At 47.6% G+C, this 21,799-nt stretch overlaps 1 protein-coding gene across 4 annotated transcripts in view; it reads right to left on the bottom strand.

Moving 5' to 3' along the window:
* The window catches only part of LOC135570958 (islet cell autoantigen 1-like protein), a 125,686-nt gene that overhangs the window by 92,024 nt on the left and 11,863 nt on the right, over positions 1-21,799 (bottom strand). For all 4 annotated transcript variants that reach the window (XM_065016780.1, XM_065016776.1, XM_065016777.1 and 1 more), the window contains exons 2-3: positions 16,656-16,715; positions 16,381-16,555 (exon numbers count right to left, since the gene is read on the bottom strand). In XM_065016780.1, coding sequence (XP_064872852.1) covers positions 16,381-16,555; positions 16,656-16,663 — 183 coding nt within the window. In that variant the 5' untranslated portion in view covers positions 16,664-16,715. The remainder of the gene's footprint in view (positions 1-16,380; positions 16,556-16,655; positions 16,716-21,799) is intronic.

Below are 21,799 nucleotides of genomic sequence, written 5' to 3'. Positions count from 1 at the left end.
ACTAGGTAAACGGATGATCTCTGCATGTTTGGTTCCAACCACCGTGTCTTTGAGAGATGCAGACTAGGTAAACGGATGATCTCTGCATGTTTGGTTCCAACCACCGTGTCTTTGAGAGATGCAGACTAGGTAAACGGATGATCTCTGCATGTTTGGTTCCAACCACCGTGTCTTTGAGAGATGCAGACTAGGTAAACGGATGATCTCTGCATGTTTGGTTCCAACCACCGTGTCTTTGAGAGATGCAGACTAGGTAAACGGATGATCTCTGCATGTTTGGTTCCAACCACCGTGTCTTTGAGAGATGCAGACTAGGTAAACGGATGATCTCTGCATGTTTGGTTCCAACCACCGTGTCTTTGAGAGATGCAGACTAGGTAAACGGATGATCTCTGCATGTTTGGTTCCAACCACCGTGTCTTTGAGAGATGCAGACTAGGTAAACGGATGATCTCTGCATGTTTGGTTCCAACCACCGTGTCTTTGAGAGATGCAGACTAGGTAAACGGATGATCTCTGCATGTTTGGTTCCAACCACCGTGTCTTTGAGAGAGATGCAGACTAGGTAAACGGATGATCTCTGCATGTTTGGTTCCAACCACCGTGTCTTTGAGAGATGCAGACTAGGTAAACGGATGATCTCTGCATGTTTGGTTCCAACCACCGTGTCTTTGAGAGATGCAGACTAGGTAAACGGATGATCTCTGCATGTTTGGTTCCAACCACCGTGTCTTTGAGAGATGCAGACTAGGTAAACAGATGATCTCTGCATGTTTGGTTCCAACCACCGTGTCTTTGAGAGATGCAGACTAGGTAAACGGATGATCTCTGCATGTTTGGTTCCAACCACCGTGTCTTTGAGAGATGCAGACTAGGTAAACGGATGATCTCTGCATGTTTGGTTCCAACCACCGTGTCTTTGAGAGATGCAGACTAGGTAAACGGATGATCTCTGCATGTTTGGTTCCAACCACCGTGTCTTTGAGAGATGCAGACTAGGTAAACGGATGATCTCTGCATGTTTGGTTCCAACCACCGTGTCTTTGAGAGATGCAGACTAGGTAAACGGATGATCTCTGCATGTTTGGTTCCAACCACCGTGTCTTTGAGAGATGCAGACTAGGTAAACGGATGATCTCTGCATGTTTGGTTCCAACCACCGTGTCTTTGAGAGATGCAGACTAGGTAAACGGATGATCTCTGCATGTTTGGTTCCAACCACCGTGTCTTTGAGAGATGCAGACTAGGTAAACGGATGATCTCTGCATGTTTGGTTCCAACCACCGTGTCTTTGAGAGATGCAGACTAGGTAAACGGATGATCTCTGCATGTTTGGTTCCAACCACCGTGTCTTTGAGAGATGCAGACTAGGTAAACGGATGATCTCTGCATGTTTGGTTCCAACCACCGTGTCTTTGAGAGATGCAGACTAGGTAAACGGATGATCTCTGCATGTTTGGTTCCAACCACCGTGTCTTTGAGAGATGCAGACTAGGTAAATGATCTCGGATGATCTCTGCATGATTTGTTTGGTTCCAACCACCGTGTCTTTGAGAGATGCAGACTAGGTAAACGGATGATCTCTGCATGTTTGGTTCCAACCACCGTGTCTTTGAGAGATGCAGACTAGGTAAACGGATGATCTCTGCATGTTTGGTTCCAACCACCGTGTCTTTGAGAGATGCAGACTAAACCAGTGTCTTTGAGAGATGCAGACTAGGTAAACGGATGATCTCTGCATGTTTGGTTCCAACCACCGTGTCTTTGAGAGATGCAGACTAGGTAAACGGATGATCTCTGCATGTTTGGTTCCAACCACCGTGTCTTTGAGAGATGCAGACTAGGTAAACGGATGATCTCTGCATGTTTGGTTCCAACCACCGTGTCTTTGAGAGATGCAGACTAGGTAAACGGATGATCTCTGCATGTTTGGTTCCAACCACCGTGTCTTTGAGAGATGCAGACTAGGTAAACGGATGATCTCTGCATGTTTGGTTCCAACCACCGTGTCTTTGAGAGATGCAGACTAGGTAAACGGATGATCTCTGCATGTTTGGTTCCAACCACCGTGTCTTTGAGAGATGCAGACTAGGTAAACGGATGATCTCTGCATGTTTGGTTCCAACCACCGTGTCTTTGAGAGATGCAGACTAGGTAAACGGATGATCTCTGCATGTTTGGTTCCAACCACCGTGTCTTTGAGAGATGCAGACTAGGTAAACGGATGATCTCTGCATGTTTGGTTCCAACCACCGTGTCTTTGAGAGATGCAGACTAGGTAAACGGATGATCTCTGCATGTTTGGTTCCAACCACCGTGTCTTTGAGAGATGCAGACTAGGTAAACGGATGATCTCTGCATGTTTGGTTCCAACCACCGTGTCTTTGAGAGATGCAGACTAGGTAAACGGATGATCTCTGCATGTTTGGTTCCAACCACCGTGTCTTTGAGAGATGCAGACTAGGTAAACGGATGATCTCTGCATGTTTGGTTCCAACCACCGTGTCTTTGAGAGATGCAGACTAGGTAAACGGATGATCTCTGCATGTTTGGTTCCAACCACCGTGTCTTTGAGAGATGCAGACTAGGTAAACGGATGATCTCTGCATGTTTGGTTCCAACCACCGTGTCTTTGAGAGATGCAGACTAGGTAAACGGATGATCTCTGCATGTTTGGTTCCAACCACCGTGTCTTTGAGAGATGCAGACTAGGTAAACGGATGATCTCTGCATGTTTGGTTCCAACCACCGTGTCTTTGAGAGATGCAGACTAGGTAAACGGATGATCTCTGCATGTTTGGTTCCAACCACCGTGTCTTTGAGAGATGCAGACTAGGTAAACGGATGATCTCTGCATGTTTGGTTCCAACCACCGTGTCTTTGAGAGATGCAGACTAGGTAAACGGATGATCTCTGCATGTTTGGTTCCAACCACCGTGTCTTTGAGAGATGCAGACTAGGTAAACGGATGATCTCTGCATGTTTGGTTCCAACCACCGTGTCTTTGAGAGATGCAGACTAGGTAAACGGATGATCTCTGCATGTTTGGTTCCAACCACCGTGTCTTTGAGAGATGCAGACTAGGTAAACGGATGATCTCTGCATGTTTGGTTCCAACCACCGTGTCTTTGAGAGATGCAGACTAGGTAAACGGATGATCTCTGCATGTTTGGTTCCAACCACCGTGTCTTTGAGAGATGCAGACTAGGTAAACGGATGATCTCTGCATGTTTGGTTCCAACCACCGTGTCTTTGAGAGATGCAGACTAGGTAAACGGATGATCTCTGCATGTTTGGTTCCAACCACCGTGTCTTTGAGAGATGCAGACTAGGTAAACGGATGATCTCTGCATGTTTGGTTCCAACCACCGTGTCTTTGAGAGATGCAGACTAGGTAAACGGATGATCTCTGCATGTTTGGTTCCAACCACCGTGTCTTTGAGAGATGCAGACTAGGTAAACGGATGATCTCTGCATGTTTGGTTCCAACCACCGTGTCTTTGAGAGATGCAGACTAGGTAAACGGATGATCTCTGCATGTTTGGTTCCAACCACCGTGTCTTTGAGAGATGCAGACTAGGTAAACGGATGATCTCTGCATGTTTGGTTCCAACCACCGTGTCTTTGAGAGATGCAGACTAGGTAAACGGATGATCTCTGCATGTTTGGTTCCAACCACCGTGTCTTTGAGAGATGCAGACTAGGTAAACGGATGATCTCTGCATGTTTGGTTCCAACCACCGTGTCTTTGAGAGATGCAGACTAGGTAAACGGATGATCTCTGCATGTTTGGTTCCAACCACCGTGTCTTTGAGAGATGCAGACTAGGTAAACGGATGATCTCTGCATGTTTGGTTCCAACCACCGTGTCTTTGAGAGATGCAGACTAGGTAAACGGATGATCTCTGCATGTTTGGTTCCAACCACCGTGTCTTTGAGAGATGCAGACTAGGTAAACGGATGATCTCTGCATGTTTGGTTCCAACCACCGTGTCTTTGAGAGATGCAGACTAGGTAAACGGATGATCTCTGCATGTTTGGTTCCAACCACCGTGTCTTTGAGAGATGCAGACTAGGTAAACGGATGATCTCTGCATGTTTGGTTCCAACCACCGTGTCTTTGAGAGATGCAGACTAGGTAAACGGATGATCTCTGCATGTTTGGTTCCAACCACCGTGTCTTTGAGACCGTGTCTTTGAGATGCAGACTAGGTAAACGGATGATCTCTGCATGTTTGGTTCCAACCACCGTGTCTTTGAGAGATGCAGACTAGGTAAACGGATGATCTCTGCATGTTTGGTTCCAACCACCGTGTCTTTGAGAGATGCAGACTAGGTAAACGGATGATCTCTGCATGTTTGGTTCCAACCACCGTGTCTTTGAGAGATGCAGACTAGGTAAACGGATGATCTCTGCATGTTTGGTTCCAACCACCGTGTCTTTGAGAGATGCAGACTAGGTAAACGGATGATCTCTGCATGTTTGGTTCCAACCACCGTGTCTTTGAGAGATGCAGACTAGGTAAACGGATGATCTCTGCATGTTTGGTTCCAACCACCGTGTCTTTGAGAGATGCAGACTAGGTAAACGGATGATCTCTGCATGTTTGGTTCCAACCACCGTGTCTTTGAGAGATGCAGACTAGGTAAACGGATGATCTCTGCATGTTTGGTTCCAACCACCGTGTCTTTGAGAGATGCAGACTAGGTAAACGGATGATCTCTGCATGTTTGGTTCCAACCACCGTGTCTTTGAGAGATGCAGACTAGGTAAACGGATGATCTCTGCATGTTTGGTTCCAACCACCGTGTCTTTGAGAGATGCAGACTAGGTAAACGGATGATCTCTGCATGTTTGGTTCCAACCACCGTGTCTTTGAGAGATGCAGACTAGGTAAACGGATGATCTCTGCATGTTTGGTTCCAACCACCGTGTCTTTGAGAGATGCAGACTAGGTAAACGGATGATCTCTGCATGTTTGGTTCCAACCACCGTGTCTTTGAGAGATGCAGACTAGGTAAACGGATGATCTCTGCATGTTTGGTTCCAACCACCGTGTCTTTGAGAGATGCAGACTAGGTAAACGGATGATCTCTGCATGTTTGGTTCCAACCACCGTGTCTTTGAGAGAGATGCAGACTAGGTAAACGGATGATCTCTGCATGTTTGGTTCCAACCACCGTGTCTTTGAGAGATGCAGACTAGGTAAACGGATGATCTCTGCATGTTTGGTTCCAACCACCGTGTCTTTGAGAGATGCAGACTAGGTAAACGGATGATCTCTGCATGTGTAGTTCCCACCGTGAAGCATGGAGGAGGTTTGTGCTTCGTGGAACTATCATTTATTTTTCCTCTTTTTTGGGGGGGGGTGGGGAGGGTTTACCCCCTTTTTCTCCCCAATTTTGTGGTATCCAATTGTTAGTAGCTACTATCTTGTAGGGAGAGACGAAGGTCGAAAGTCATGCGTCCTCCGATACACAACCCAACCAAGCCGCACTGCTTCTTAACACAGTGCGCATCCCACCCGGAAGCCATCCACACCAATGTGTCAGAGGGAACACCGTGCACCTGGCAACCTTTGTTAGCGCGCACTGCGCCCGGCCCGCCACAGGAGTCGTTGGTGCGCGATGAGACAAGGATATCCCTACCGGCCAAACCCTCCCTAACCCGGACGACGCTAGGCCAATTGTGCGTCGCCCCATGGACCTCAAGGTCCCAGAGTCTCTGGTGGCACCACTGCGCCACCCGGGAGGCCCCTATCATTTGTTTTTCAACAGGACAATGACCCAAAACACACCTCCAGGCTGTGTAAGGGCTATTTGACCAAGAAGGAGAGTGATGGAGTGCTGCATCAGATGACCTAGCCTCCCCAATCACCCGACCTCAACCCAACTGAGATGGTTTGGAATGAGTTGGACCGCAGAGTGAAGGAAAAGCAGCCAACAAGTGCTCAGCATATGTGGGAACTCCTTCAAGACTGTTGGAAAAGCATTCCTCATGAAGCTGGTTGAGAGAATGCCAAGAGTGTGCAAAGCTGTCATCAAGGCAAAGGGTGGCTACTTTGAAGAATCTAAAAAATATATTTTTAAACACACACTTTCGTTTACTACATGATTCCATATGTGTTATTTCATAGTTTTGATGTCTTCACTATTATTCTACAATGTAGAAAATAGTCTAAATAAAGAAAAACCCTTGAATGAGTAGGTGTGTCCAGACTGTTGACTGGTACTGTAGGTGTGTCCAGACTGGTACTGTAGGTGTGTCCAGACTGTTGACTGGTACTGTAGGTGTGTCCAGACTGGTACTGTAGGTGTGTCCAGACTGGTACTGTAGGTGTGTCCAGACTATTGACTGGTACTGTAGGTGTGTCCAGACTGGTACTATAGGTGTGTCCAGACTGTTGACTGGTACTGTAGGTGTGTCCAGACTGTTGACTGGTACTGTAGGTGTGTCCAGACTGTTGACTGGTACTGTAGGTGTGTCCAGACTGTTGACTGGTACTGTAGGTGTGTCCAGACTGGTACTGTAGGTGTGTCCAGACTGGTAATGTAGGTGTGTCCAGACTATTGACTGGTACTGTAGGTGTGTCCAGACTGGTACTGTAGGTGTGTCCAGACTATTGACTGGTACTGTAGGTGTGTCCAGACTGGTACTGTAGGTGTGTCCAGACTGGTACTGTAGGTGTGTCCAGACTATTGAGGTGTGTCAGACTGTTGACTGGTACTGTAGGTGTGTCCAGACTGGTACTGTAGGTGTGTCCTGTTGACTGAGTGTAGGTGTGTCCAGACTGTTGACTGGTACTGTAGGTGTGTCCAGACCAGTTGACTGGTACTGTAGGTGTGTCCAGACTGTTGACTGGTACTGTAGGTGTGTCCAGACTGTTGACTGGTACTGTAGGTGTGTCCAGACTGTTGACTGGTACTGTAGGTGTGTCCAGACTGTTGACTGGTACTGTAGGTGTGTCCAGACTGGTACTGTAGGTGTGTCCAGACTGGTAGGTGTGTCCAGACTATTGACTGGTACTGAGGTGTGTCCAGACTGTTGACTGGTACTGTAGGTGTGTCCAGACTGGTACTGTAGGTGTGTCCAGACTATTGACTGGTACTGTAGGTGTGTCCAGACTGTTGACTGGTACTGTAGGTGTGTCCAGACTGTTGACTGGTACTGTAGGTGTGTCCAGACTGTTGACTGGTACTGTAGGTGTGTCCAGACTGTTGACTGGTACTGTAGGTGTGTCCAGACTGTTGACTGGTACTGTAGGTGTGTCCAGACTGTTGACTGGTACTGTAGGTGTGTCCAGACTGGTACTGTAGGTGTGTCCAGACTGTTGACTGGTACTGTAGGTGTGTCCAGACTATTGACTGGTACTGTAGGTGTGTCCAGACTGTTGACTGGTACTGTAGGTGTGTCCAGACCGTTGACTGGTACTGTAGGTGTGTCCAGACCGTTGACTGGTACTGTAGGTGTGTCCAGACCGTTGACTGGTACTGTAGGTGTGTCCAGACTGTTGACTGGTACTGTAGGTGTGTCCAGACTGTTGACTGGTACTGTAGGTGTGTCCAGACTGGTTCTGTAGGTGTGTCAAGACTGTTGACTGGTACTGTAAGTGTGTCCAGACTGTTGACTGGTCCTGTAGGTGTGTCCAGACTGTTGACTGGTACTGTAGGTGTGTCCAGACTGTTGACTGGTACTGTAGGTGTGTCCAGACTGGTACTGTAGGTGTGTCCAGACTGGTACTGTAGGTGTGTCCAGACTATTGACTGGTACTGTAGGTGTGTCCAGACTGGTACTGTAGGTGTGTCCAGACTATTGACTGGTACTGTAGGTGTGTCCAGACTGTTGACTGGTACTGTAGGTGTGTCCAGACTGTTGACTGGTACTGTAGGTGTGTCCAGACTGGTACTGTAGGTGTGTCCAGACTGTTGACTGGTACTGTAGGTGTGTCCAGACTGGTACTGTAGGTGTGTCCAGACTGTTGACTGGTACTGTAGGTGTGTCCAGACTGGTACTGTAGGTGTGTCCAGACTGTTGACTGGTTCTGTAGGTGTGTCCAGACCGTTGACTGGTACTGTAGGTGTGTCCAGACCGTTGACTGGTACTGTAGGTGTGTCCAGACTGTTGACTGGTACTGTAGGTGTGTCCAGACTGTTGACTGGTACTGTAGGTGTGTCCAGACTGTTGACTGGTACTGTAGGTGTGTCCAGACTGTTGACTGGTACTGTAGGTGTGTCCAGACTGTTGACTGGTTCTGTAGGTGTGTCCAGACTGTTGACTGGTACTGTAGGTGTGTCCAGACTGGTACTGTAGGTGTGTCCAGACTGTTGACTGGTACTGTAGGTGTGTCCAGACTATTGACTGGTACTGTAGGTGTGTCCAGACTGTTGACTGGTACTGTAGGTGTGTCCAGACTGTTGACTGGTACTGTAAGTGTGTCCAGACTGTTGACTGGTACTGTAGATGTGTCCAGACTGTTGACTGGTACTGTAGGTGTGTCCAGACTGGTACTGTAGGTGTGTCCAGACTGGTTCTGTAGGTGTGTCCAGGCTGTTGACTGGTACTGTAGGTGTGTCCAGACTGTTGACTGGTACTGTAGGTGTGTCCAGACTGGTACTGTAGGTGTGTCCAGACTGGTACTGTAGATGTGTCCAGACTATTGACTGGTACTGTAGGTGTGTCCAGACTGGTACTGTAGGTGTGTCCAGACTATTGACTGGTACTGTAGGTGTGTCCAGACTGTTGACTGGTACTGTAGGTGTGTCCAGACTGTTGACTGGTACTGTAGGTGTGTCCAGACTGTTGACTGGTACTGTAGGTGTGTCCAGACTGGTACTGTAGGTGTGTCCAGACTGGTGACTGGTACTGTAGGTGTGTCCAGACTGGTACTGTAGGTGTGTCCAGGCTGTTGACTGGTACTGTAGGTGTGTCCAGACTGTTGACTGGTTCTGTAGGTGTGTCCAGACTGTTGACTGGTACTGTAGGTGTGTCCAGACTGTTGACTGGTACTGTAGGTGTGTCCAGACTGGTACTGTAGGTGTGTCCAGACTGTTGACTGGTACTGTAGGTGTGTCCAGACTGTTGACTGGTACTGTAGGTGTGTCCAGACTGGTACTGTAGGTGTGTCCAGACTGGTACTGTAGGTGTGTCCAGACTGTTGACTGGTACTGTAGGTGTGTCCAGACTGTTGACTGGTACTGTAGGTGTGTCCAGACTGTTGACTGGTACTGTAGGTGTGTCCAGACTGTTGACTGGTACTGTAGGTGTGTCCAGACTGGTACTGTAGGTGTGTCCAGACTGTTGACTGGTACTGTAGGTGTGTCCAGACTGTTGACTGGTACTGTAGGTGTGTCCAGACTGTTGACTGGTACTGTAGGTGTGTCCAGACTGTTGACTGGTACTGTAGGTGTGTCCAGACTGTTGACTGGTACTGTAGGTGTGTCCAGACTGTTGACTGGTACTGTAGGTGTGTCCAGACTGGTACTGTAGGTGTGTCCAGACTGGTACTGTAGGTGTGTCCAGACTGGTACTGTAGGTGTGTCCAGACTATTGACTGGTACTGTAGGTGTGTCCAGACTGGTACTGTAGGTGTGTCCAGACTGTTGACTGGTACTGTAGGTGTGTCCAGACTGTTGACTGGTACTGTAGGTGTGTCCAGACTGTTGACTGGTACTGTAGGTGTGTCCAGACTGGTACTGTAGGTGTGTCCAGACTGTTGACTGGTACTGTAGGTGTGTCCAGACTGTTGACTGGTACTGTAGGTGTGTCCAGACTGTTGACTGGTACTGTAGGTGTGTCCAGACTGGTACTGTAGGTGTGTCCAGAGTACTGTGTGACTGGTACTAGGTGTGTCCAGACTGTTGACTGGTACTGTGTGTCCAGACTGTTGACTGGTACTGTAGGTGTGTCCAGACTGTTGACTGGTACTGTAGGTGTGTCCAGACTGTTGACTGGTACTGTAGGTGTGTCCAGACTGGTACTGTAGGTGTGTCCAGACTGTTGACTGGTACTGTAGGTGTGTCCAGACTGTTGACTGGTACTGTAGGTGTGTCCAGACTATTGACTGGTACTGTAGGTGTGTCCAGACTGTTGACTGGTACTGTAGGTGTGTCCAGACCGTTGACTGGTACTGTAGGTGTGTCCAGACCGTTGACTGGTACTGTAGGTGTGTCCAGACCGTTGACTGGTACTGTAGGTGTGTCCAGACTGTTGACTGGTACTGTAGGTGTGTCCAGACTGTTGACTGGTACTGTAGGTGTGTCCAGACTGGTTCTGTAGGTGTGTCAAGACTGTTGACTGGTACTGTAAGTGTGTCCAGACTGTTGACTGGTCCTGTAGGTGTGTCCAGACTGTTGACTGGTACTGTAGGTGTGTCCAGACTGTTGACTGGTACTGTAGGTGTGTCCAGACTGTGTCCAGACTGGTACTGTAGGTGTGTCCAGACTATTGACTGTACTGGTACTGTAGGTGTGTCCAGACTGGTACTGTAGGTGTGTCCAGACTATTGACTGGTACTGTAGGTGTGTCCAGACTGTTGACTGGTACTGTAGGTGTGTCCAGACTGTTGACTGGTACTGTAGGTGTGTCCAGACTGTTGACTGGTACTGTAGGTGTGTCCAGACTGGTACTGTAGGTGTGTCCAGACTGTTGACTGGTACTGTAGGTGTGTCCAGACTGGTACTGTAGGTGTGTCCAGACTGTTGACTGGTACTGTAGGTGTGTCCAGACTGGTACTGTAGGTGTGTCCAGACTGTTGACTGGTTCTGTAGGTGTGTCCAGACCGTTGACTGGTACTGTAGGTGTGTCCAGACCGTTGACTGGTACTGTAGGTGTGTCCAGACCGTTGACTGGTACTGTAGGTGTGTCCAGACTGTTGACTGGTACTGTAGGTGTGTCCAGACTGTTGACTGGTACTGTAGGTGTGTCCAGACTGTTGACTGGTACTGTAGGTGTGTCCAGACTGGTTCTGTAGGTGTGTCCAGACTGTTGACTGGTACTGTAGGTGTGTCCAGACTGGTACTGTAGGTGTGTCCAGACCGTTGACTGGTACTGTAGGTGTGTCCAGACTATTGACTGGTACTGTAGGTGTGTCCAGACTGTTGACTGGTACTGTAGGTGTGTCCAGACTGTTGACTGTAGGTGTGTCCAGACTGTACTGTAGGTGTGTCCAGACTGTTGACTGGTACTGTAGATGTGTCCAGACTATTGACTGGTACTGTAGGTGTGTCCAGACTGGTACTGTAGGTGTGTCCAGACTATTGACTGGTACTGTAGGTGTGTCCAGACTGTTGACTGGTACTGTAGGTGTGTCCAGACTGTTGACTGGTACTGTAGGTGTGTCCAGACTGGTACTGTAGGTGTGTCCAGACTGGTACTGTAGGTGTGTCCAGACTGTTGACTGGTACTGTAGGTGTGTCCAGACTGGTACTGTAGGTGTGTCCAGGCTGTTGACTGGTACTGTAGGTGTGTCCAGACTGTTGACTGGTTCTGTAGGTGTGTCCAGACTGTTGACTGGTACTGTAGGTGTGTCCAGACTGGTACTGTAGGTGTGTCCAGACTGTTGACTGGTACTGTAGGTGTGTCCAGACTGTTGACTGGTAGGTGTGTCCAGACTGTTGACTGGTACTGTAGGTGTGTCCAGACTGGTACTGTAGGTGTGTCCAGACTGTTGACTGGTACTGTAGGTGTGTCCAGACTGTTGACTGGTTCTGTAGGTGTGTCCAGACTGTTGACTGGTTCTGTAGGTGTGTCCAGACTGTTGACTGGTACTGTAGGTGTGTCCAGACTGTTGACTGGTACTGTAGGTGTGTCCAGACTATTGACTGGTACTGTAGGTGTGTCCAGACTGGTACTGTAGGTGTGTCCAGACTGTTGACTGGTACTGTAGGTGTGTCCAGACTGTTGACTGGTACTGTAGGTGTGTCCAGACTGGTACTGTAGGTGTGTCCAGACTGTTGACTGGTACTGTAGGTGTGTCCAGACTGTTGACTGGTACTGTAGGTGTGTCCAGACTGTTGACTGGTACTGTAAGTGTGTCCAGACTGTTGACTGGTACTGTAGGTGTGTCCAGACTGTTGACTGGTACTGTAGGTGTGTCCAGACTGGTACTGTAGTTGTGTCCAGGCTGGTTCTGTAGGTGTGTCCAGGCTGTTGACTGGTACTGTAGGTGTGTCCAGACTGTTGACTGGTACTGTAGGTGTGTCCAGACTGGTACTGTAGGTGTGTCCAGACTGGTACTGTAGGTGTGTCCAGACTATTGACTGGTACTGTAGGTGTGTCCAGACTGGTACTGTAGGTGTGTCCAGACTATTGACTGGTACTGTAGGTGTGTCCAGACTGTTGACTGGTACTGTAGGTGTGTCCAGACTGTTGACTGGTACTGTAGGTGTGTCCAGACTGGTACTGTAGGTGTGTCCAAACTATTGACTGGTACTGTAGGTGTGTCCAGACTGGTACTGTAGGTGTGTCCAGACTATTGACTGGTACTGTAGGTGTGTCCAGACTGTTGACTGGTACTGTAGGTGTGTCCAGACTGTTGACTGGTACTGTAGGTGTGTCCAGACTGGTACTGTAGGTGTGTCCAGTCCAGTTGACTGGTACTGTAGGTCCAGACTGTTGACTGTACCAGAGACTGGTACTGTAGGTGTGTCCAGGCTGTTGACTGGTACTGTAGGTGTGTCCAGACTGTTGACTGGTTCTGTAGGTGTGTCCAGACTGTTGACTGGTACTGTCCAGACTGTGACTGTCCAGACTGTTGACTGGTACTGTAGGTGTGTCCAGACTGTTGACTGGTACTGTAGGTGTGTCCAGACTGGTACTGTAGGTGTGTCCAGACTGGTACTGTAGGTGTGTCCAGACTGGTACTGTAGGTGTGTCCAGACTGTTGACTGGTACTGTAGGTGTGTCCAGACTGTTGACTGGTTCTGTAGGTGTGTCCAGACTGTTGACTGGTTCTGTAGGTGTGTCCAGACTGTTGACTGGTACTGTAGGTGTGTCCAGACTGTTGACTGGTACTGTAGGTGTGTCCAGACTATTGACTGGTACTGTAGGTGTGTCCAGACTGGTACTGTAGGTGTGTCCAGACTGTTGACTGGTACTGTAGGTGTGTCCAGACCGTTGACTGGTACTGTAGGTGTGTCCAGACTGTTGACTGGTATTGTAGGTGTGTCCAGACTGGTACTGTAGGTGTGTCCAGACTGTTGACTGGTACTGTAGGTGTGTCCAGACTGGTACTGTAGTTGTGTCCAGACTGTTGACTGGTACTGTAGGTGTGTCCAGACTGTTGACTGGTACTGTCGGTGTGTCCAGACTGTTGACTGGTACTGTGGGTGTGTCCAGACTGTTGAGCCTGCGTCAGGAGTACTTTGTTATCCTCAAAGCGAGCGAAGAAGGTGTTTAGCTTGTCTGGGAGCAAGACGTCGGTGTCCGCGACGTGGCTGGTTTTACATTTATAATGATTGTCTGGATTCCATGCCACATGCGTCTTGAGTCTGAGCCGTTGAATTGCGACTCCACAGAGACAGAAAGAAAGAAACAGAGACAGAGAGAGACAAAGACAGACAGAGAAAGACAGAGCGACAGACACAGAAAGACAGAGAGACAGACACAGAAAGACAGAAACAAACAACAACCAAGAAAGACCAACAGAGACAGAGAAAGACAGTGAGAGAAAGACAGTGACAGACAGACAGACAGACAGACAGACAGACAGACAGACAGACAGACAGACAGACAGACAGACAGACAGACAGACAGAGAAAGACAGACAGAGAACAGACAGAGACAAAGACAGAGAGAGAAAGACAGAGGCAGAGAAAGACACAGACACAGAAAGACAGAAACATAGAAAGAGAGACAGAGACAGACAGAGAAAGAGAGACAGACAGGGAAACACCAACCAAGAAGGGCCTACAGCAGCACCTAGATCTTATGCACAGATTCTGTCAGACCTGGGCCCTGACAGTAAATCTCAGTAAAACCAAAATAATGGTGTTCCAAAAAAGGTCTAGTCACCAGGACCACAAATACAAATTCCATCTAGACACTGTTGCCCTAGAGCACACAAAAAACTATACATACCTTGGCCTAAACATCAGCGCCACAGGTAACTTCCACAAAGCTGTGAACGATCTGAGAGACAAGGCAAGAAGGGCCTTCTATGCCATCAAAAGGAACATACATTTCAACATGCCAATTAGGATCTGGCTAAAAATACTTGAATCAGTCATAGAGCCCATTGCCCTTTATGGTTGTGAGGTCTGGGGTCCGCTCACCCAGTCAGCCCATTGCCCTTTAAGACTTCAGTCATAAAATGGGACAAACACCTTTATGGTTGTGAATCCGCTCACCAACCAAGACTCTGCAAAATGGGCATTGAGACTCTGCATGCTGCAAAAATATCCTCCGTGTACAACGTAGAACATCAAATAATGCATGCAGAGCAGAATTAGGCCGATACCCACTAATTATCAACATCCAGAAAAGAGCCGTTAAATTCTATAATCACCTAAAAGGAAGCGATTCCCAAACCTTCCACAACAAAGCCATCACCTACAGAGAGATGAACCTGGAGAAGAGTCCCCTAAGCAAGCTGGTCCTGGGGCTCTGTTCACAAACACAAACACACCCCACAGATCCCCAGGACAGCAGCACAATTAGACAATTGTTTTCATGAGAAAACAAAAATATAATTACTTGACACATTGGAAAGAATTAACAAAAAAACAGAGCAAACTAGAATGCTATTTGGCCCTACACAGAGAGTACACAGTAGCAGAATACCTGACCACTGTGACTGACCCAAAATTAAGGAAAGCTTTGACTATGTACAGACTCAGTGAGCATAGCCTTGCTATTGAGAAAGGCCGCCGTAGGCAGACATGGCTCTCAAGAGAAGACAGGCTATGTGCTCACTGCCCACAAAATGAGGTGGAAACTGAGCTGCACTTCCTAACCTCCTGCCCAATGTATGACCATATTAGAGAGACATATATCCCTCAGATTACACAGATCCACAAAGAATTTGAAAACAAATCCAATTTTGATAAACTCCCATATCTACTGGGTGAAATTCCACAGTGTGCCATCACAGCCACGAGAAAAGGGCAACCAGCGAAGAACACACACCATTGTAAATACAACCTGCTTATTTATTTTATCTTGTGTCCTTTAACCATTTGTACATTGTTAAAACACTGTATATATATATATATATATATAATATGACATTTGTAATGTCTTTATTGTTTTGAAACTTCTGTATGTGTAATGTTTACTGTTCATTTTTATTGTTTATTTCACTCTATATATATTCACTTTATATATTATCTACCTCACTTGCTTTGGCAACGTTAACACATGTTTCCCATGACAATAAAGCCCTTGAATTGAATTAAAACATTGATAAGAAACTATAAAAAGCCTTCATAGTGTGATTCCACAGGGAAAACTCTCAAAGCAAAGAGTCAGGTTGTATGAGAACATCTGATCCCTGGCTGATCCGATCGTATAGACACACTACTGTTATATCTGTCTGCTAATGTACTATACAGACAGAACTGCAGAGCTATCTTACTCTGATCAGTTAGTAACACAGAGAGATAATTGGACAGGAAACAGAACGTGTGGTTCAGTTAGTAACACAGAGAGATAATTGGACAGGAAACAGAACGTGTGGTTCAGTTAGTAACACAGAGAGATAACTGGACAGGAAACAGAACGTGTGGTTCAGTTAGTAACACAGAGAGATAATTGGACAGGAAACAGAACGTGTGGTTCAGTTAGTAACACAGAGAGATAATTGGACAGGAAACAGAACGTGTGGTTCAGTTAGTAACACAGAGAGATAATTGGACAGGAAACAGAACGTGTGGTTCAGTTAGTAACACAGAGAGATAATTGGACAGGAAACAGAACGTGTGGTTCAGTTAGTAACACAGAGAGATAATTGGACAGGAAACAGAACGTGTGGTTCAGTTAGTAACACAGAGAGATAATTGGACAGGAAACAGAACGTGTGGTTCAGTTAGTAACACAGAGAGATAATTGGACAGGAAACAGAACGTGTGGTTCAGTTAGTAACACACAGAGATAATTGGACGAATGAGACTCTCACTCTCTCTGAGTAACAGTGGGTGAAGCCACCACGTTAGAGTTAGGGGTTAAGGTCAGGTTCAACCTTCAGGGTCGGCATCAGAAGACACCACGTTAGAGTTAGGGGTTAAAGGTCAGGGTTCAACCTTCAGCTTGGCGTCGAGGTCGGCATCAGAAGACACAACGTTAGAGTTAGGGGTTAAAGGTCAGGGTCCTACCTCCAGCTTGGCGTCGAGGTCGGCATCAGAAGACACCACGTTAGAGTTAGGGGTTAAAGGTCAGGGTCCTACCTCCAGCTTGGCGTCGAGGTCGGCATCAGAAGCCACCACGTACTCATCCTCCTTCTTCCCTGTGGCCTTGATCAGAACCTGCTTCGTCTTCCAAAACTTCTTCTGCATGCGGGCCATGACCGAGCTGTCTTCGCCTAGCAACGCCCGGCCACCGCTCAGTATGTCACCTGCAAACCTGGAGGGGGTGGTTAGGGTTTCCCCCGAGATTACATCTCATGCATTTTCTTTAATTGATTTTAAGACTTTTAAAGACAGTGACTTAAGTGGCTTCATACCCGTCCATCTAATCTTCAGCTCTGTTCTGTTCCGGTTGTTCTGTTACATCAACACGTAGCCTGAAATAGTGGAGATTGAGAACGCTGTGAATGTCAGATGCGTATGGTTTAATCCCCATACTTGAAACTGTAAGAAAGCCTATAAAGCTAGTTGACAAGATACGAGAGGTCATTGTTGAGGTGGTTGTGGTGCAAAACTTCTTCAGTAGGCATGCGCCCTAAATACAAAAGGGAGTGTGCTTATTGACAGGTTACCTGCTGTGGTATTAACATAAACAGGTGAAATGACTGTCCATTACGAGGCACAAGATGGCGGTCAGCGCAGATGTGCTTTTTGGTTGCTGAAGGAATTATTTGATTTCCTCACCCATATATGACCATCTGGTCATTTCTAAGGTCATAAAACCCTGTTTGAATATTATTTAGTTTGTTAACCAAAGTAATTGATTACTTTCTGCAGGTTATTAACCTCTAAAACTCTTAAGTTAGCGACGACACGAGATAGCCAGATCGGCTAGCTAGCTTAAAAAACTAGCTTGTCTTACATGGAAACTTCCAGAACCAAAGGGGGAAAAATGGACATCAGATGGACAGATGGTCTTGGGTCCTCCTCTTTTGAAATGTGAAGTGCACGGACAACAATGCTGACAACTTGCGCCCTTCCAGTCCCCGGTTCAGGTCGTTACCTTACGACCCCGACAGAGATGGTCGTTACCTTACGACCCCGACAGAGATGGTCGTTACCTTACGACCCCGACAGAGATGGTCGTTACCTTACGACCCCGACAGAGATGGTAGTTACCTTACGACCCCGACAGAGATGGTCGTTACCTTACGACCCCGACAGAGATGGTCGTTACCTTACGACCCCGACAGAGATGGTCGTTACCTTACGACCCCGACAGAGATGGTCGTTACCTTACGACCCCGACAGAGATGGTCGTTACCTTACGACCCTGACAGAGATGGTAGTTACCTTACGACCCCGACAGAGATGGTCGTTACCTTACGACCCCGACAGAGATGGTCGTTACCTTACAACCCCGACAGAGATGGTAGTTACCTTACGACCCCGACAGAGATGGTCGTTACCTTACGACCCCGACAGAGATGGTAGTTACCTTACGACCCCGACACCCAAGAGGGTATGCCACTTCTTGAGATGCAAAACAACATTGGGATGCTTTTGACAGCAAAGACAGATGAAAAGGCAGATGTCAATGTGGAGGCTATATACAGGGGGTACCGGTACAGAGTCAATGTGGAGGCTATATACAGGGTATTACGGTACAGAGTCAATGTGGAGGCTATATACAGGGGGTACCGGTACAGAGTCAATGTGGAGGCTATATACAGGGGGTACTGGTACAGAGTCAATGTGGAGGCTATATACAGGGGGTACTGGTACAGAGTCAATGTGGAGGCTATATACAGGGTATTACGGTACAGAGTCAATGTGGAGGCTATATACAGGGGGTACTGGTACAGAGTCAATGTGGAGGCTATATACAGGGTACCGGTACAGAGTCAATGTGGAGGCTATATACAGGGTGTTACGGTACAGAGTCAATGTGGAGGCTATATACAGGTATTACGGTACAGAGTCAATGTGGAGGCTATATACAGGGGGTACTGGTACAGAGTCAATGTGGAGGCTATATACAGGGGTACTGGTACAGAGTCAATGTGGAGGCTATATACAGGGGGTACTGGTACAGAGTCAATGTGGAGGCTATATACAGGGGTACTAGTACAGAGTCAATGTGGAAGCTATATACAGGGGTACTGGTACAGAGTCAATGTGGAGGATATATACAGGGGGTACTGGTACAGAGTCAATGTGGAGGCTATATACAGGGGTACTGGTACAGAGTCAATGTGGAGGCTATATACAGGGGTACTGGTACAGAGTCGATGTGGAGGCTATATACAGGGGTACTGGTACAGAGTCAATGTGGAGGCTATATACAGGGGTACTGGTACAGAGTCAATGTGGAGGCTATATACAGGGGTACTGGTACAGAGTCAATGTGGAGGCTATATACAGGGGTACTAGTACAGAGTCAATGTGGAGGCTATATACAGGGGTACTGGTACAGAGTCAATGTGGAGGATATATACAGGGGTACTGGTACAGAGTCAATGTGGAGGCTATATACAGGGGTACTGGTACAGAGTCAATGTGGAGGCTATATACAGGGGTACTGGTACAGAGTCAATGTGGAGGCTATATACAGGGGTACTGGTACAGAGTCAATGTGGAGGCTATATACAGGGGTACTGGTACAGAGTCAATGTGGAGGCTATATACAGGGGGTACAGGTACAGAGTCAATGTGGAGGCTATATACAGGGGTACTGGTACAGAGTCAATGTGGAGGCTATATACAGGGGTACTGGTACAGAGTCAATGTGGAGGCTATATACAGGGGTACCGGTACAGAGTCAATGTGGAGGCTATATACAGGGGTAACGGTACAGAGTCAATGTGGAGGCTATATACAGGGGTACTGGTACAGAGTCAATGTGGAGGCTATATACAGGGGGTACCGGTACAGAGTCAATGTGGAGGCTATATACAGGGGTACTGGTACAGAGTCAATGTGGAGGCTATATACAGGGGTACAGGTACAGAGTCAATGTGGAGGCTATATACAGGGTGTTACGGTACAGAGTCAGTGTGGAGGCTATATACAGGGGTACTGGTACAGAGTCAATGTGGAGGCTATATACAGGGGTACTGGTACAGAGTCAATGTGGAGGCTATACAGGGGTACCGGTACAGAGTCAATGTGGAGGCTATATACAGGGTATTACGGTACAGAGTCAATGTGGAGGCTATATACAGGGGTACCGGTACAGAGTCAATGTGGAGGCTATATACAGGGGTACTGGTACAGAGTCAATGTGGAGGCTATATACAGGGGTACTGGTACAGAGTCAATGTGGAGGCTATATACAGGGTATTACGGTACAGAGTCAATGTGGAGGCTATATACAGGGGTACTGGTACAGAGTCAATGTGGAGGCTATATACAGGGGGTACCGGTACAGAGTCAATGTGGAGGCTATATACAGGGTGTTACGGTACAGAGTCAATGTGGAGGCTATATACAGGGTATTACGGTACAGAGTCAATGTGGAGGCTATACAGGGGTACTGGTACAGAGTCAATGTGGAGGCTATATACAGGGGTACTGGTACAGAGTCAATGTGGAGGCTATATACAGGGGGTACTGGTACAGAGTCGATGTGGAGGCTATATACAGGGGTACTGGTACAGAGTCAATGTGGAGGCTATATACAGGGGTACTGGTACAGAGTCAATGTGGAGGCTATATACAGGGGTACTGGTACAGAGTCAATGTGGAGGCTATATACAGGGGTACTAGTACAGAGTCAATGTGGAGGCTATATACAGGGGTACTGGTACAGAGTCAATGTGGAGGATATATACAGGGGTACTGGTACAGAGTCAATGTGGAGGCTATATACAGGGGTACTGGTACAGAGTCAATGTGGAGGCTATATACAGGGGTACTGGTACAGAGTCAATGTGGAGGCTATATACAGGGGTACTGGTACAGAGTCAATGTGGAGGCTATATACAGGGGGTACTGGTACAGAGTCAATGTGGAGGCTATATACAGGGGGTACAGGTACAGAGTCAATGTGGAGGCTATATACAGGGGTACTGGTACAGAGTCAATGTGGAGGCTATATACAGGGGTACTGGTACAGAGTCAATGTGGAGGCTATATACAGGGGGTACCGGTACAGAGTCAATGTGGAGGCTATATACAGGGGGTAACGGTACAGAGTCAATGTGGAGGCTATATACAGGGGTACTGGTACAGAGTCAATGTGGAGGCTATATACAGGGGTACCGGTACAGAGTCAATGTGGAGGCTATATACAGGGGTACTGGTACAGAGTCAATGTGGAGGCTATATACAGGGGTACAGGTACAGAGTCAATGTGGAGGCTATATACAGGGTGTTACGGTACAGAGTCAGTGTGGAGGCTATATACAGGGGTACTGGTACAGAGTCAATGTGGAGGCTATATACAGGGGGTACTGGTACAGAGTCAATGTGGAGGCTATATACAGGGGTACTGGTACAGAGTCAATGTGGAGGCTATATACAGGGGTACTGGTACAGAGTCAATGTGGAGGCTATATACAGGGTGTTACGGTACAGAGTCAATGTGGAGGCTATATACAGGGTATTACGGTACAGAGTCAATGTGGAGGCTATATACAGGGGTACTGGTACAGAGTCAATGTGGAGGCTATATACAGGGGTACTGGTACAGAGTCAATGTGGAGGCTATATACAGGGGGTACTGGTAGAGAGTCAATGTGGAGGCTATATACAGGGGGTACTGGTACAGAGTCAATGTGGAGGCTATATACAGGGGGTACCGGTACAGAGTCAATGTGGAGGCTATATACAGGGGGTACCGGTATAGAGTCAATGTGGAGGCTATATACAGGGGTACCGGTACAGAGTCAATGTGGAGTCTATATACAGGGGTACCGGTACAGAGTCAATGTGGAGGCTATATACAGGGGTACCGGTACAGAGTCAATGTGGAGGCTATATACAGGGTGTTACGGTACAGAGTCAATGTGGAGACTATATACAGGGGGTACCGGTACAGAGTCAATGTGGAGGCTATATACAGGGGTACCGGTACAGAGTCAATGTGAAGGCTATATACAGGTGGTACTGGTACAGAGTCAATGTGGAGGCTATATACAGGGGTACCGGTACAGAGTCAATGTGGAGGCTATATACAGGGGTACCGGTACAGAGTCAATGTGGAGGCTATATACAGGGGTACCGGTACAGAGTCAATGTGGAGGCTATATACAGGGGTACCGGTACAGAGTCAATGTGGAGGCTATATACAGGGGTACCGGTACAGAGTCAATGTGGAGGCTATATACAGGGGTACCGGTACAGAGTCAATGTGGAGGCTATATACAGGTGGTACCGGTACAGAGTCAATGTGGAGGCTATATACAGGGGTACTAGTACAGAGTCAATGTGGAGGCTATATACAGGGGTACTAGTACTGAGTCAATGTGGAGGCTATATACAGGGGTACTAGTACAGAGTCAATGTGGAGGCTATATAC

This window comes from Oncorhynchus nerka, unplaced genomic scaffold (genome assembly GCF_034236695.1).
Source record: "Oncorhynchus nerka isolate Pitt River unplaced genomic scaffold, Oner_Uvic_2.0 unplaced_scaffold_874, whole genome shotgun sequence".
Lineage (NCBI taxonomy): Eukaryota > Metazoa > Chordata > Actinopteri > Salmoniformes > Salmonidae > Oncorhynchus > Oncorhynchus nerka.
The sequence above is the reverse complement of the archived record's forward strand: the minus strand, read 5'-3'. Positions and strand labels throughout refer to the sequence as shown.